Source organism: Chiloscyllium punctatum, chromosome 8, assembly GCF_047496795.1.
Source record: "Chiloscyllium punctatum isolate Juve2018m chromosome 8, sChiPun1.3, whole genome shotgun sequence".
NCBI lineage: Eukaryota > Metazoa > Chordata > Chondrichthyes > Orectolobiformes > Hemiscylliidae > Chiloscyllium > Chiloscyllium punctatum.
Genome location: NC_092746.1, coordinates 66,622,875 through 66,637,706, shown reverse-complemented (window position 1 = coordinate 66,637,706; position 14,832 = coordinate 66,622,875). Strand labels below are relative to the sequence as shown.

At 41.4% G+C, this 14,832-nt stretch overlaps 1 protein-coding gene across 2 annotated transcripts in view; it reads right to left on the bottom strand.

The window, feature by feature from the left end:
- LOC140480609 (polypeptide N-acetylgalactosaminyltransferase 15-like) overlaps window positions 1-14,832 on the bottom strand; it is a 75,674-nt gene that overhangs the window by 54,067 nt on the left and 6,775 nt on the right. For both annotated transcript variants that reach the window (XM_072575705.1, XM_072575704.1), the window contains exon 3: window positions 4,191-4,395. In XM_072575705.1, the coding sequence (XP_072431806.1) occupies window positions 4,191-4,395 (205 nt within the window). The remainder of the gene's footprint in view (window positions 1-4,190; window positions 4,396-14,832) is intronic.

The window sequence follows — 14,832 nt, the reverse complement described above, 5'->3', positions numbered from 1 at the left end:
TTCTCTCTAAGACTTTGCCCACAAGTGAGACTCACTGGCCTATAGTTACTATGGCTGTCCCTACTCCCCTTCTTGAACAAGGGGACCACATTCGCTATCCTCCAGTCTTCTGGCACTATCTAATCTAATCTAATCTAATCTAATCTAAAAATCAAGGCCAATGGCTCCGCTATCTCATCCCTAGCTTCCCAGAGGATCCTAGGATAAATGCCATCAGGCCCAGGGGACTTATCTATTTTCACCCTTTCCAGTATTCCCCGGACCTCTTCCCTACATACCTCAAAGCCATCCATTCTAATCACTTGTGACTCAATATTCACATCAGCAACAATGTCCTGTTCCTGAGTGAATACTGACGAAAAGTATTGATTTAGTGTCTCTCCAATCTCCTCTGCCTCCCACTACTATCCTTGACTGGACCGATACCTGTCCTAGTCATCCTTTTATTCCTGACATACCTATAGAAAGCCTTAGGGTTTTCCCTAATCCAACCAACCAAGGACTTTTCATGTCCTCTTCTCGCTGCTTTTAGCTCTCTCTTTAGATCCTTCCTGGCTACCTTATAACTCTCAATCGCCTCATCTTTACATAGGCCGCCCTCTTCCCTTTTACAAGGGATTCCAATTCCTTATGAAACAGTCCTCCTTGTACAGGTCTCACCTCTCCCAGAAGGTATCCCAATGATCCACATATCTGAAGCCCTCACTCTAACACCAGTCCTGCAGCCATATATTCAGCTGTGCTCACTGTCTGTTCCTAGCCTCACTAGCCTGTGGCACCGGTAGCAATCCTGAAATTACTACCTCTCTCATCCTGCCTTTTAGCTTCCAATCTAACTCCCTAAATTATCTTTTCTGGTCCTCACCCCTTTCCCTACTTACGTTATTGATACAGATATGTACTACGGCTTCTGGCTGCTCTCCCTCCCCATTAAGAATCCTGCAGACTCAATCCAAGACATCCCTGACCCTGGCACCTGGGGCAACACAATGTCGGGGAGTCTCGTTTGTGACCACTAAATCTCCTGTCTGTTCCTTTCACTATCGCTCTCCAATTCTCCCCCTTTCCCTTCTGAGCTACAGAGCCAAGCTCAGTGCCAGGGACTAGGTGTGACTGCCTCCCTATAACTCCTCTCTATCATCCCCTCAGCTTCCCAAATGATCCGAAGTTCATCCAGCTCTAGCTCCAGCTCCAGTTCCCTAACGCAGTCTGTGAGGAGCTGGAGGCGGGTGCACTTCAGTTCATTCATTATGTATTATAGGTTATGTATTAACTTTGCATATTAATTCACCAGCCCAAGGAAAGACCGAAGCATTGGTACAGAGTGGGAGCTGGGGCACGTTTGATCACCCTCACTTCATTTTCCAATGGGTGTAATCTGGTCTTGTCGACTCTTTAGTCCAAGTAGATCACTTGGGATGTCTGAAACACATTGTTTTCCTCCTAAGGCATATGGCCATCTGAGAGAAATGTCAAGTTCTCTAAGTGCTCCTTATTGGTCTTCCCTGTTATTAGCACTTCATCTGGATAAATGGTGACCTGGAGTAGACCTTGTAAAATATTGTCCACTGACCAACTGCACAGGCTGACAATACCCCAGTTGGCAATCGCGTATATTGGCATAAACCCTCACTGATTGTAGCATACTCCTGGGAATCCTCACCTAACTGCAATTCCAGGTATACATGGCTCATGTTCAGCTTTGTGAAGGACAGCCCTCATACTAACTTTGCATATAAATCCTCTATGCAGGGGACTGGGTAATTATCCAGCTGCGAGAAGTGATTACCATTTGTTTAAAATCCCCACAAAGGTGAACTGTCCTGTTGGACTTTACAATTGGTACAACTGATGCTGCCTATTCTGCAAACTGGGCTAGTTTGATGATTCCTTCACTTTCTCAGCCTCCAATTTTCTGCCCATAAGGCAAATAGCACTGGGCGGGCCTTGTAGAACTGTGGAAATGCTTCTAGGTCTACATTCAAGATGGTCTTGTCTCCTTTGATAGCCCCTAGACCTTCCTGGAAACCTTCTGGATATTTTCTCCTCGAAAAATGTTGAGGCAATCATTGTGAATTTTTAGTAACCAATTTCACCCCATCAGGCTTGGGCCTGAGTCTTTCACTACAATCAGTGGGAAGTGAACCAGCTGCTTCTTATAAGATACCGGGACCAATTAGTGTCATTAATCTGTAAACGTTCCCTGGTATAGGTTCTCAGTCTAGCCAAGGTCTTGCACAAACTTAAGGGTTGGAGTCCATAGTGGATTTTGTTAAAGACTGTTTCTGCGATCACTGAAAAGGCTGCCCTGGTATCAACCTCCATTAGAACCAGATGACCACTTAACCAGATGTTTATTTTGATTGGCTCTGATTTGGATGTTGTTAAGCAATTTTACTGTTCCAAAGCAGATATCAGTGGAATTTCCAAGGTGTCCATTCTCCTTAATACTGGCCTAGGAGTTCCCTTACCCAAACTTTTGAATAATGGGATTCTTTTGCTTCTCAAATCCGCATATCAGCAGCAATCAAAATGGCCTGCTGGCCTGCATCCTGAAGAAAATTTTAACTATTTGGCCCAGGCTTGGCTTTGTTTTGGGGTTTTGCTGTGGGCTGACCTAAAGTCCTTCTGTTCAGGATATGCCCTGAGTGAGGCTATGCAATTGCCTTCACTCAAGTGGTGTCCCCTATGCTCAGTTGGACTGGCAATGATACCCACTTTGATCAGAATACCCTGCAACTCATATGCTCCACTTGCTGCATTTTCCAATGATAAAGCCAGTTGTAGTGCCTGTTTGGAGTCCAGTTGGGTTTCAGCTAGTAGGCGCTTTTGCATGGTTACATCATTAATCCTACATTCCAAACAATCTCTCAGCATTTTATTAAGGGTTAAACCAAAGCCACATTCCTCTGACACTCGTTTTAACCAAGTCAAAATCCTGATACAAATTTGCTTAAAATAGATAGCCTCTGCGAAATAGAGGAGGCTTGGGGTGGTAATGTTCCTTTACTAAATCCATCAACTCTTAAAAGGTTTTAGTATCTGGTGCCTCAGGGAAAGTTAGGTTCCTAAAAACCAAAAAATCTGCAGATCCATAAGCTGTCAGGAAAATTACTCATTGCTTTTCATCTGCCCTAATTTCATTTGCTTGGAAAAAAATAGAACATTCTTTCCTCATACTAGGCCCAGTCTTCAACAGCAGGATTAAACATATCAAGCTTCTCAAATGACGACATGATGCCAGAAATACTTACCCCAACTCGAAGGTCGCTGGTGTGAGCAAAGTTCTACAGGATCATGCTTTTCTCTTGTCACCACTGAAATAACTCCATAGAGACTGGTATCCTGTTACCCAGTCACCCTTTATTTACACATGGAGAATCCTTGACACTGATCCAGCTTCCTCTGAGCCAGCTCTCGGAGTGAATAGGATCTCTGACACTCCTGTTTTTATCTGTCAGCTAAGACTTCCTGATTGGACCAGATTAACATCCCCAATCGGGGAACTCATATTCTGTAAGGTCCACCTGGCTGACCTCATTATAATTACTCCAAATGGAAAATTGCACCATTTTGTGAGAGAGAATAAAAACAGATTTCTTATACCTAAATTGCTAAGAACTTTATTATTGTCCCTACCCCTCCTCTGCTTAAGTTACTTTGAGATATGCTGAGACTCATTTGCACAAGTAATCCTATCTCAGGTGCGTGACCATTACTGAATTGGAGCTATGTAACAATGGTCATCATCGACAGCTTTACTGGAAAACTGATGGAGGAAAACACTTGCCTGATTTTCAATTTCTCTAATGTGAAAGGGGTAAATCACCCCTCAGGGTATTTCATAAGAGTACAGTTTTGGTTCACCCAGTTTATTGGACCATTGTTAGGTGTAGAAATGGAATTTGAAATGTTTTCCTTTCTTCTGCTAAGAGCCATGGAATTGAATAGGACCACCAGCATTGCAGTGCCAGCTAAATTAAAGTTCAACATGGAAACTCATGACTCAGTATCACACAATAATATTAAATAGATGGTATTGTGATCTACAACACATTGGAACTATATATAGCAATGTACCACCACCTGATGTAATTGGTTGTTTATCAAATCAAATGAAAGAAATATTATTTTCAGCTTTAAACATCTGTTTTCATTGAGTTTTAAAAATGACAGCTCACCAACCATACCTGTCATGAGCTATTCGATCCAAAAGTGGTTCAAGCCAACCATTGTGGCACTCGCAATGTGAGTCCATGAAAATCAAGACATCCCCTGTTGCCCGCGCTGCACCAAGTAAGCGACCTCCAATTACCCCCAATCTCTTATTGCTTCGAATCAACTTCACACCATCCAGCTTGGAAACATACTCACTCAAAGATGCCTTCAAATGTCCTAGGAAAAGAAGAATTAATCATAATTCCACTCAAAATTAGCAATGAAGTCCCTAAATCTACAAGGTGTCAGCATTTCTCAACACAAAATAAAGATTTTGTACTCCCAATAAAGTCACCCAGAAAGTTACTTAAACTCACTTGGGATGGGAATGTTTCATTCACTGTTGGTAATCCAATTGAATAACACACATGGGCTGAAGTCACAGTTGTGTTTGGAGTGATAGGCAGCAACAAACAAGTGAAGTTTCCCATTCGCAGAAACTATTTCCTTCCACTGAGTGTATACAATCTATTTTGGAACGAGTTTTACCCGAACCAAGATAGTAGTCAGATGCCTTTTTGCAACAAGGAAGGGAAAGCGTCATTCCTGGGCTGCTGTTTGTGGCTCCTATCAGTTGGCTTGTGGTATTAGCGGAAGCTGAGAACGTGATCACTCATTATGTCAACCCAATCAGGACAGAAAAAAAGCAAACAAGTTGAAGGGTAACATATTGTATAGAAACTAAAAGTAATCAAAATATTGTTTCTCAGAAGGAGCATATAATTTTCCAAAGACAGAATAATGAAAGGCACAGTTTGGGCAAAAGAATCCTATGCTTGCTGCTACTCTTATTGCACAGTAATTCAAGTAACTTCATCTTACAAATACAACACCCTGCATGCCACAATTATATACAATATATATTAATGACTTGGATGAGGAAAGTGATTATAGCCAAGTTTGCAAATGATACTTAAATAGATACAGTGGCAAGTAGTGAGGATGACATAAAGAGTCTAACAGAAGGTTATAGACAGGTTAAATGAATGAGCAAAGACTTGGTCGATTGACTATAATGTGGGAAAATGTGAAGTTATACACTTTGGCAGGAAGTGAAGAACAGTTGACTCTTAATCTCTTGCAGCACAGAAGGATTTGGGAATCCTCATACGTAAATCACACAAAAACAACGAGCATAGCATTTCAGCAAGTAATAGGAAAGGCAAATTATCTTTATTTCAAAGGTAATGAAGTATGAGAATAAGGTAGCCTTGCTAAACTATACAAGGCTCTAGTTGGACTTAGAATACTGTGAACAATTTTGCTCTCCTTATCTAAGGAAATATATAATGGCATGGGAAGCAGTCCAAGAAGGCTTCACTAGGTTGAAGCCAGATATGGAGGGATTTTCTTATAAGGAGAGGATTGGATGTGTACAGATTGAATTTAGGAGAATGAGAGGTGACCTTTTTCAGCAAAAGATTCTTGGGGGCTTGACAGGGTAGATACTGAGAATTTGTTTCCCTTTGTGGGACAGTCTAGGACCAAAAGGCATAATCTCAGAGTAAGGAGTCACCCAGTTAGACAGAGATGAGAAGAAATGCCTTCTCTCAGAGGTTGTTAAATCTACGAAATTCTTTATTGCAGAGGACTTTAGAAGTTGTATCGAGTATATTCAAGGCTCAGGTAGAAAGGGAATCAACGGTATTTGGGAAAAGGCAGGAAAGTGGAGCTGAGGATTATCCTTTCGGCTATGATCTCATTGAATGGCAGAGCAGATGAGATGGGTTAAATGGTCTACTTTTCATTCTATGTCTTACGGTCATTTCTAAATCATAGCTTCATCTGATTATAACTAAAATAATAGTTTCAAATAAAACAAGTGCTAACATAATTTCATGCAACTGGACTGGCCACAGGAATACAATGTTTAACTTGGCACTTTATCAATAATGTATTTATGTTTAATGTTCATGCACAATGGGATCTTTATCTAGATACTGAGTAACATTAACAGGAGCCTCGTATGAAATTAATTGAAAATGGATTCAGCATATTTCATAGTATTTTCTCTTTTCTTTTATAATTAGCCAATAAGTATAAAATAAATAATACTTGTACTTATGTGAAACATTCAATGTTGAAATATCTTATGAGACTTACAGGACAGTGTGGGAAGTGAGTGCAGTGCTAACAGCTATGGAAATCAATGTGGCAACCATTCAGTGCCAAGAACATTTCAAGAACAGAAAAACAGATTACGAAAAAAATTGTGGAAACTCACAATTGGTCAGGCAGTATCTATGGGGAGAGAAACAAGGTCTGATGAAAAGTCATTGATTTGAAATGTTGGACTCCATTTTAACTCTGTGCAAGTAGATATGCTTTGAGCAAGTTAAAATCTCACCCATTAACGCTTCCCTCATTCCCGGGTCCTGCCTTACCAAATAAATTATCAATCTCTCTTTGCTGGTATCGGTTAAAGACTGTGGGCCAAAATGGCAAGAGCCTTTGAATAAAGCGTGTTCAAATGTTCAACAAAACTGGGTAAGTTACTGCTTCAATATTGTCCAGTCAGTTTAACTCTATTTTTATTGTAGGCAAAGATATTGATTGTTAAGATCTTGTTAAAAGTGTAGTGTTTAAGCAGGACAGTGCATAATGATACTACTGAGATTTATTTGCAGGTGTAATATGTGAATTATTGATTTTGGTACCAATAAAAATAAAGTCAGAGACCATAAACAAATAAAGTGATTAGGCACTGTGGAAAAATGACTGAATATATGATGATGATGATGATTCTTGATTGATTAATTCATGATTCCAATTGATGTAATTCTTGCAATTGAAGCAAACAACATATATAGATTTCATGCTGACATGCAAATATTTTATTAATCCATTTTAAGGGACTTACAGAATGTGTCCTTTATTAAAATAGGCATATTTTAAAGCAAGTTTTTTTGATTTCCAGATTTTCTGTCTGTGTGCCAGAGTTAAGTTACAAGTGAATTAAATGTCCAGAGAACTACAAACCCTGCAATGCACAGGATGTTCTCAGTTTATGAACATCTGAATGCTATACATATGAATGTGATCCCATTCACGGGTGTAATCTTCAAGACTCAACAAATGAACATTTCCTGACTTAAGAGTGGCTGCTTTACATTGTCCTGCATTGTGTTCCAAATGGCATACAAATTGGCGTGTGAATGGACTCTAGAAAAGAACCCATTCGCAATGCCTGTATGAGCTTATACATTGTTGAACAGTTTGATTTTTAAAAATTGCATCCCAGTAAAATTTAACCTTCATTTCAGTTTATAAAATAGACTGAAGATTTATGGGAGAGGTAAAAAATGGAGATCGCCTGAACCATATAAATAATTTGTGCTTGACTGATGGCTATTTCCACCTACCCTTGCTTTCATATAACTGGTTAGATGCTGAATAATAAAAGATGTTTCCAGTCATAATAAATTATATGGGAGTGAGAAAAGGGTGGAAAAAAGAGCAGGAACACATTTTTGTTTTGTCCTTGAAGTATGTGATGTAAATCCTTGCTGTTTTAGCTTATGGTAATTGAAATACATGTAAATGCAGTCATCTAACATGTCCAGTGTTGAACAATGAGAAGATATTGTACTATGTGGGAGCAGCAAATGGTGGAAAGTCTCTAAATGGTTGGAAGTGTTAATGGTTTATTCAAAAATAGCAAACACAAAGTAAAAAATACAAATAAACAAAATCTGAATTTGCTTCTGGAAGCTTACAGGGATCACCTGTCTTTGCTCACTGCACCCAGCTCATATCTGATGGAATCGGGTATCAACTAAATCCTGTTTGGCTTGTTCTGCTTCATGCTGCAGCACGCTTTCATGGTGAAGGTAATGTTCCTCTTGCACAATATCCTCATTTCCCTCCACAGAAGTCTGCTATAACTCTTCCAGCTCTTCAGAGTCCATCACTGCTCGGAGTGGAGAGCAAGGCCTATCCAGCCACTAGTCTGATCCAAGCATCAGAACATCATCATAGTAGACCTATTACCTGCTGCATGATGACCCTATTGGAAGAATGGGCTGCCCTACATCGATGCTTGGCCTCAGTCGGAGTGCGGCGGTGGGGGGGGGGGGGGGGGGGGGGGGGGTGGCGGGGGGGGGTGTAATGTGGTGGTGAGTGCAAGTAATGGAATCATCTATGATACAGAGAATAGCTCTGGTCTCCTTGTGAATATCCTTGAATGTATCCAGCCCTTAAAATGAAGCAGGAACATAGAAGTTCTCAAGGTGGGAGACTGGTTAGCAAGGTTAGATCTCATGGAATACAGGGAGAACTAGCCATTTGGATATAGAATTGGCTTAAAGGCCGAAGACAGAGGGTGGTGGTGGAGAGTTATTTTTCAGACTGGAGACCTGTGACCACAGCAGTGCCACAGGGATCGGTGCTGGGTCCTCTACTTTTCATCATTTATATAAATGATTTGAATATGAGCATAAGAGGTATAGTTAGTAAGTTTGCAGATGACACCAAAATTGGAGGTGTTGTGGACCACGAAGGTTACCTCAGAGTGAAACGAGATCTTGATCAGATGGGCGAACGGACTGAGGAGTGGCAGATAGAGTTTAATTTAGATAAATATGAGGTGCTGCATTTTGGGAAAGCAAATCTTAACAGGATGTATACACATAATGGTAAGATACTAGGGAATGTTGCTGAACAAAGACACCTTAGAGTGCAGGTTCATAGCTCCTTGAAAGTAGAGTTGCAGGTAGATAGGATAGTGAAGAAGGCATTTGGTACACTTTCCTTTGTTGGCCAAAGCATTGAGTATAGGAGTTGGAAGGTCATGTTGCAGCTGCACAAGACATTGATTCGGCCATGTTTGGAATATTGCGGGCAATTCTGGTCTCCTTCCTATCGGCAACATGTGTGAAACTTGAAAATGTTCACAAAAGAGGTACAAGGATGTTGCCAGGATTGGAGGATTTGAGCTATAGGGAGATGTTGAATGGGCTGGGGTTATTTTCCCTGGAGTATTGGAGGCTGATGGGTGACCTTATAGAAGTTTATAAAATTATGAGGGGCATGGATAGGGTAAATAGACAAGGTCTTTCCCCTGGGGTGAGGGAGTCCAGAACTAGAGGGCATAGGTTTAGGGTGAGAGGGGCAAGATATAAAAGGGAACCAAGGGGCAACTTTTTCACGCAAAGAGTGGGTGTGTATGGAATGAGCTGCCAGAGGAAGTGGTGGAGGCTGCTACAATTGCAACATTTAAAAGGCATCTGGATGGGTATATGAATAGGAAGGGTTTAGAGGGATATGGGCCAAGTTTTGGCAAGTGGAAGTAGATTAAGTTGGGATATCTGGTGGGCATGGACAAGTTGGACTGAAGGATCTGTTTCCATGCTGTACATCTCGATGACTCTATGGTATAAGCATCATTACAGCTCATTGGTACATGGTATATATTAATAAGATGTGGTACTGATGATCATAGAAGTCAGCTGCATTATGAGATGACGCTCTCAATCTGGTGTAGGAACAATCTGTACCTTCCTGCACCTCTGAGGTAAGCCAGCTATTCTGACAAAGCCTATTTCTTGGGCTACAGCACTTACCTGATCATGGGGAACCAACATGAACCAATGCAATATGATACAAACTGTATCCATAACAATTGTGATACATTTGTGGATTTAGGGTTGTGAGATCCCACACAATTCCTCAATGGACCAATAGAAGCAGCCAAGTACATAAAAGTTTAGTGCAGCTGTTACTGGAATAGCCACTGGGACAGGACAGTTATCAGACTTGCTCCAGCATAGTTCTGTGATGGTGTCCTAGGAAATCTGCTGTCTACAGCAACACAGACTCCTAGTCAGCTCAAGGAAATGACATGATGGATGATAGTCTCTGGGCCTCTTGTCCCTCCTGCATCCTGAGGGAACCTTCAGTTGTGACTTCATGTGGAAGTTGTTTGGCAGCTAGTGGATGTTCTAATTGGTCCTGTGCTTGCTTGTTGTTCTGACTACTGTTCCATGCTGTAACCACAGCAGCAATGACTCCTGCTGTGGTTGGATGTATTCGTCACAGTTCAAATGATCCTCTGTGGGGAACATCAGAAACAGAGCAGGTCCTTAGTCCTGTGAGCAGTCAGTATTTACATCACTCACAAATGATGGCTGAGCATAGTCCCATGTACAGTGGCCCCTAGAGAACTCCAACAAGGAGGGCTATGGAATACCTGTATATGGACCTTTGCCATAGTGGACTTTATTCTGATGATAGTACAACTTGATACCTTATGCCCTCACCGCCATCCTCCACGTAAATCAAAGGCAGCATTGTCTATAACAGCCTATTGGAGAATACTTATAGTTCAAGGTGAGAAGAGATCTGCTCTGTGCCCTGTGCAGACCACAAGTCTCTGAACTGTCTGTGTAGCTCACAGTTACCACTTTTGATATCACCTGTGATCATTTTTGTTTCATGGAGATGACTATTTCTCTGTCCAGTTTGGGTGTGTTCTCTATCATTTTCCAATTCCTGTACACATTTGAGTTATATAAGTATGGAAGCAACACAGGGTGCAAAATGAGCCATAGGCTCAGCCTGACAATGAACCTCCTCAACCTCCATGTTGTTTTCTTCCTTTCAGTTCCTGTTAGCCTATCAGCACTCAGCTTCCACAGAGCTGGATACATTTTCAGACTCTAAAATGCATCAAGGGGTATTGTGAGATAGTAGGAATATGGTATTGAGATAGAGGATCAGCCATAATCATATTCAATGTTGGGGCAGGCTAGAAAGGCTGAATGGTCCACTCCTGCTCCTAGTTTCAATATTTCTATGCTCCTACATATCTCTTTCCCTTATGTCTTTACCTCCAAAGATTATCCTGAGTCCCAGCCCTACAACTCAGTGGGACCACCATTGGTCTACCATTCTCACATTCCAATCATTTAAGCTGAACTATCAACATCCTTTCTCCCCCAACACTCTACACTCCAACCCTCCCTCAAACTATATCATAAATGCTGCCCAGGTTTTGAGAAGATTTATAGCTCAGCTCAGGTTGAGGTTCTGAATGTAGATTTGCTCGCTGAGCAGGAAGGTTCATTTTCAGCCATTTCATCACCATACTAGGTAGCATCATCAGTGAGCCTCCGGATGAAGCACTGGCGGTATGGCCTGCTTTCTATTTATGTGTTTAGGTTTCCTTGGGTTGGTGACATCATTTCCTGTGGTGATAACATTTCCTGTCCTTTTTCTCAGGGGATGGTAAATGGAATCCAGGTCAATAGGTTTGTTGATAGAGTTCCAGTTGGAATGCCATGCTTCTTGAAATTCTCGTGCATGTCTCTGCTTGGCTTGTCCTAGGATGGATGTGTTGTCCCAGTCAAAGTGGTGTCCTTCCTTATCTGTATGTAAGGATACTAGTGACAGTGGGTCATGTCGTTTTGTGGCTAGTTCATGTTCATGTATCCTGGTGGCTAGCTTTCTGCCTGTTTGTCCAATGTAGTGTTTGTTACAGTTCTTGCAAGGTATTTTGTAAATAACATTAGTTTTTCTTGTTGTCTGTATAGGGTCTTTCAAGTTCATTAGCTGCTGTTTTAGTGTGTGGGTGAGTTTGTGGGCTACCATGATGCCAAGAGCTCTGAGTAGTCTGGCAGGGGAGAGTGGCTAGGGTTTCTGGACATGTTTTGTCTGCTTGTTGGGGTTTGGTTACTGAGAAATTGGGGGACTGTGTTCATTGGGTATCCGTTCATTTCGAATACACTGTATAGGTGATTTTCCTCTGCTCTTCATAATTTCTCTGTGCTGCTGTGTGTGGTGGCTTGTTGAAATAATGTTCTAATGCAGCTTCGTTTGTGGGTGTTGGGACGATTGCTTCTGTGGTTCAATATTTGGTCTGTAGACGCAGGTTTGAAGTTCCCCATTGGCTGTCGCCCTACTGCAACATCTAGGAATGTCAGTTTGTTGTTGTTTTCCTCAGCTTTAGTGACTTTTATGCCAGTAAGATATTATTGATGGTCTTGAAGTTTTCCAATTTGTTTTGTTTAGTGATGACGAAGGTGTCATCCATGTAGCAGACTTAAATTTTGGGTTGGATGTTTGGCAAAGCTGTTTGTTCGAATCTCTGCATTACTGTCTCTGCTAAGAACCCTGATATTGGAGATCCCATGGGTGTTCCGTTGGTTTGTTTGTAGGTTTGGTTGTTGAAGGTGAAGTGCGTGGTAAGGCATATGTCCACTAGCTTGACGATACTGTCCTTGTTGATGAAGTTAGTGGTGTTTGGTGTATGTGTCTTTGGGTTTTTCAATAATGTAGTCAGTGCTTCCTTGCCAGGTTGATGTTGATGGATGTGAACAGACCTGTTACATCAAAGGAGACCATTATTTAATCCTCTGCTACCTTGGTGGCTTTGATGGTCTTTAGGAATTCTTTGGTGGAGTGGATGGAGTGGTGTGAGCCTTCGACTGAGTGTTTTAATCTTTGGTGTAGCTCCTTGGCCAATCGGTAAGTGGTGTTCCAGGTAGTGAGACAATGGGTCTGAGGTGGGGGGGCACTCTTGGTTTGTGAATTTTGGGTAATGCGTAGAAACATGGTATGTTGGATCTGTGTGGTTTCATTTTTTGGAATTCAGTCTTATTTATTTCTCCAGATTTCTGAAGTTGTTTTGAGTAGGGCTGTGATTTGGTTCTCTAGTTGTGGGGTCGAGTCTATCGCCACTTGTTCTGAGTGTTGGTATTTGCATATAGTGCATTCACTTTCTTAATGTAGTCTCTTTGATTTAAAATGACTGTCAAACGTCTTTTGTCTGCAGGTAGGATAACAATTTTTTTTTAAGTCTTTCTAGCACCTTCCTTTCTTGTGTATGAGTGTGTTTCTTCCCTTTTTCCTGCTTAATGTTGGTGCGACTGTCTGTCTGATGGTTTGCTGGGTTTTCTCTGTTGATTGTCTTTTAGTTTTATTTCTAATGCTGCTAAGAAATCTTTCTTGTCTGCATCCTGGAAGTTGCAATTTAAACCACTTATTAAGATGGCCTTTTCAGTGTCTGTTAAAAGTCAGTCAGATGACGTTTTTTTATCCATGCTTCTGTGTAAGTTTGCCTAGTTTTTCTGGAGTTCTTTTTATTTCCATTTTCTGTGTTTGTTGCTGTCTACTGTTTACGGCTTGTTGCTCTGTGTCTGTCCATTCATGGTCTGTTGCATTACTGAGTAAAGTATTTTGGCATGAAATTTCCCAGTTGTATTTATGAAGTCTGTTGTGGGCATCATTAATCATTTCTCTAAGCATTCTGCAGCCATTTTGCGCTTCTATTCTTTTGGCTAGTGGGGTGTTAAGAGAAGGTTTGTATTTAAGACAATTAGGTAGTACTTGTTTCCTTAGGCATTCATGCAGGAAGTACAGTTTGTCATGGCTGGTGCTGTCGGATGGCATTGGTTTCCTATTTTCGGGCCAGTTTTAGCGTATTGCGCCCATAGATGTTAGCGAGTTTTGAGAAGATTTGTAGCTCAGGTTGAGGATCTAGATGTAGGTTTGCTTGCTGAGCTGGAAGATTCATTTTCAGACATTCCGTCACCATACTAGGTAACATCATCAGTGAGCCTCTGGATGAAGCATTGGTGGGAGGCCCATTTTCTATTTATGCACTGACCAAATACTGAATGTCATCCCAACACCCCAAAATGAAGCTGCAATGGAACATTATTCCAATGAGCCACCACGCACTGCAGCACAAAGGAACTACACAGAGCAGAGGAAAATCACCTATACAGTGTATTAAAAAAGAATGGGTGCCCAATGAACACACATCGTCAATTTCTCAGCAACCAAAACCAAAACAAGCAGGCAAAACATTTCTGGAAATGACTGCCAGACTACTCAGACCTCTTGGCATCATGACAGCCCACAACCCACCAACACACTAAAACAGCAGCTAGTGAACTTGAAAAACCTTATACAGACAACAAGCAAAACTAATGTCATTTACAAAATACTTTGCAAGAACTGTAACAAACACTACATTGAACAAACAGGCAGTAAACTAGCCACCAGGATACATGACCATCAACTAGCCACAAAAAAAATGACCCACTATCACTCGAGGAAGGAATGAGGAAGTTCACCAGTTTGACTGGGACAACACATCCATCTTAGGATAAGCCAAACAGAGTCATGCATGAGAATTCCTAGAAGCATAGCATTCCACCCGGAACTCTATCATCAAACACATTGATGTGGATCCCATTTACCATTCTTTGAGAAAAAGAACAGGAATTGATGTCATCATAGGAAATGACATCACCACAGGAAATGACATCACCAACCCAAGTAAATCTAAACACAAATAGAACATGGGCCATGCCACCAGCGCTTCATTCGGAGGCTCACTGATGATGTTGCCTAGTATGGTGATGAACCTTCTAGCTTTGCAGCGAACAAACCTGCATCCATAAATGCTGTTGCTCCACACTTTAGTTTTGCTCTAATGAAGAGTCACCTAGACGCGAAACTTTAGGTTACGTTCTCTCCATAGATGCTGTCTGACCTACTGTAATTTCCAGCATTTGTTGTTTTCAGTTCATGCCAATTACTTTGTTGCACAGTCCCCCCCATTAAAGCCATGGTGATTGTGACCATAAGTGACACTTCCCATCCCCCCAC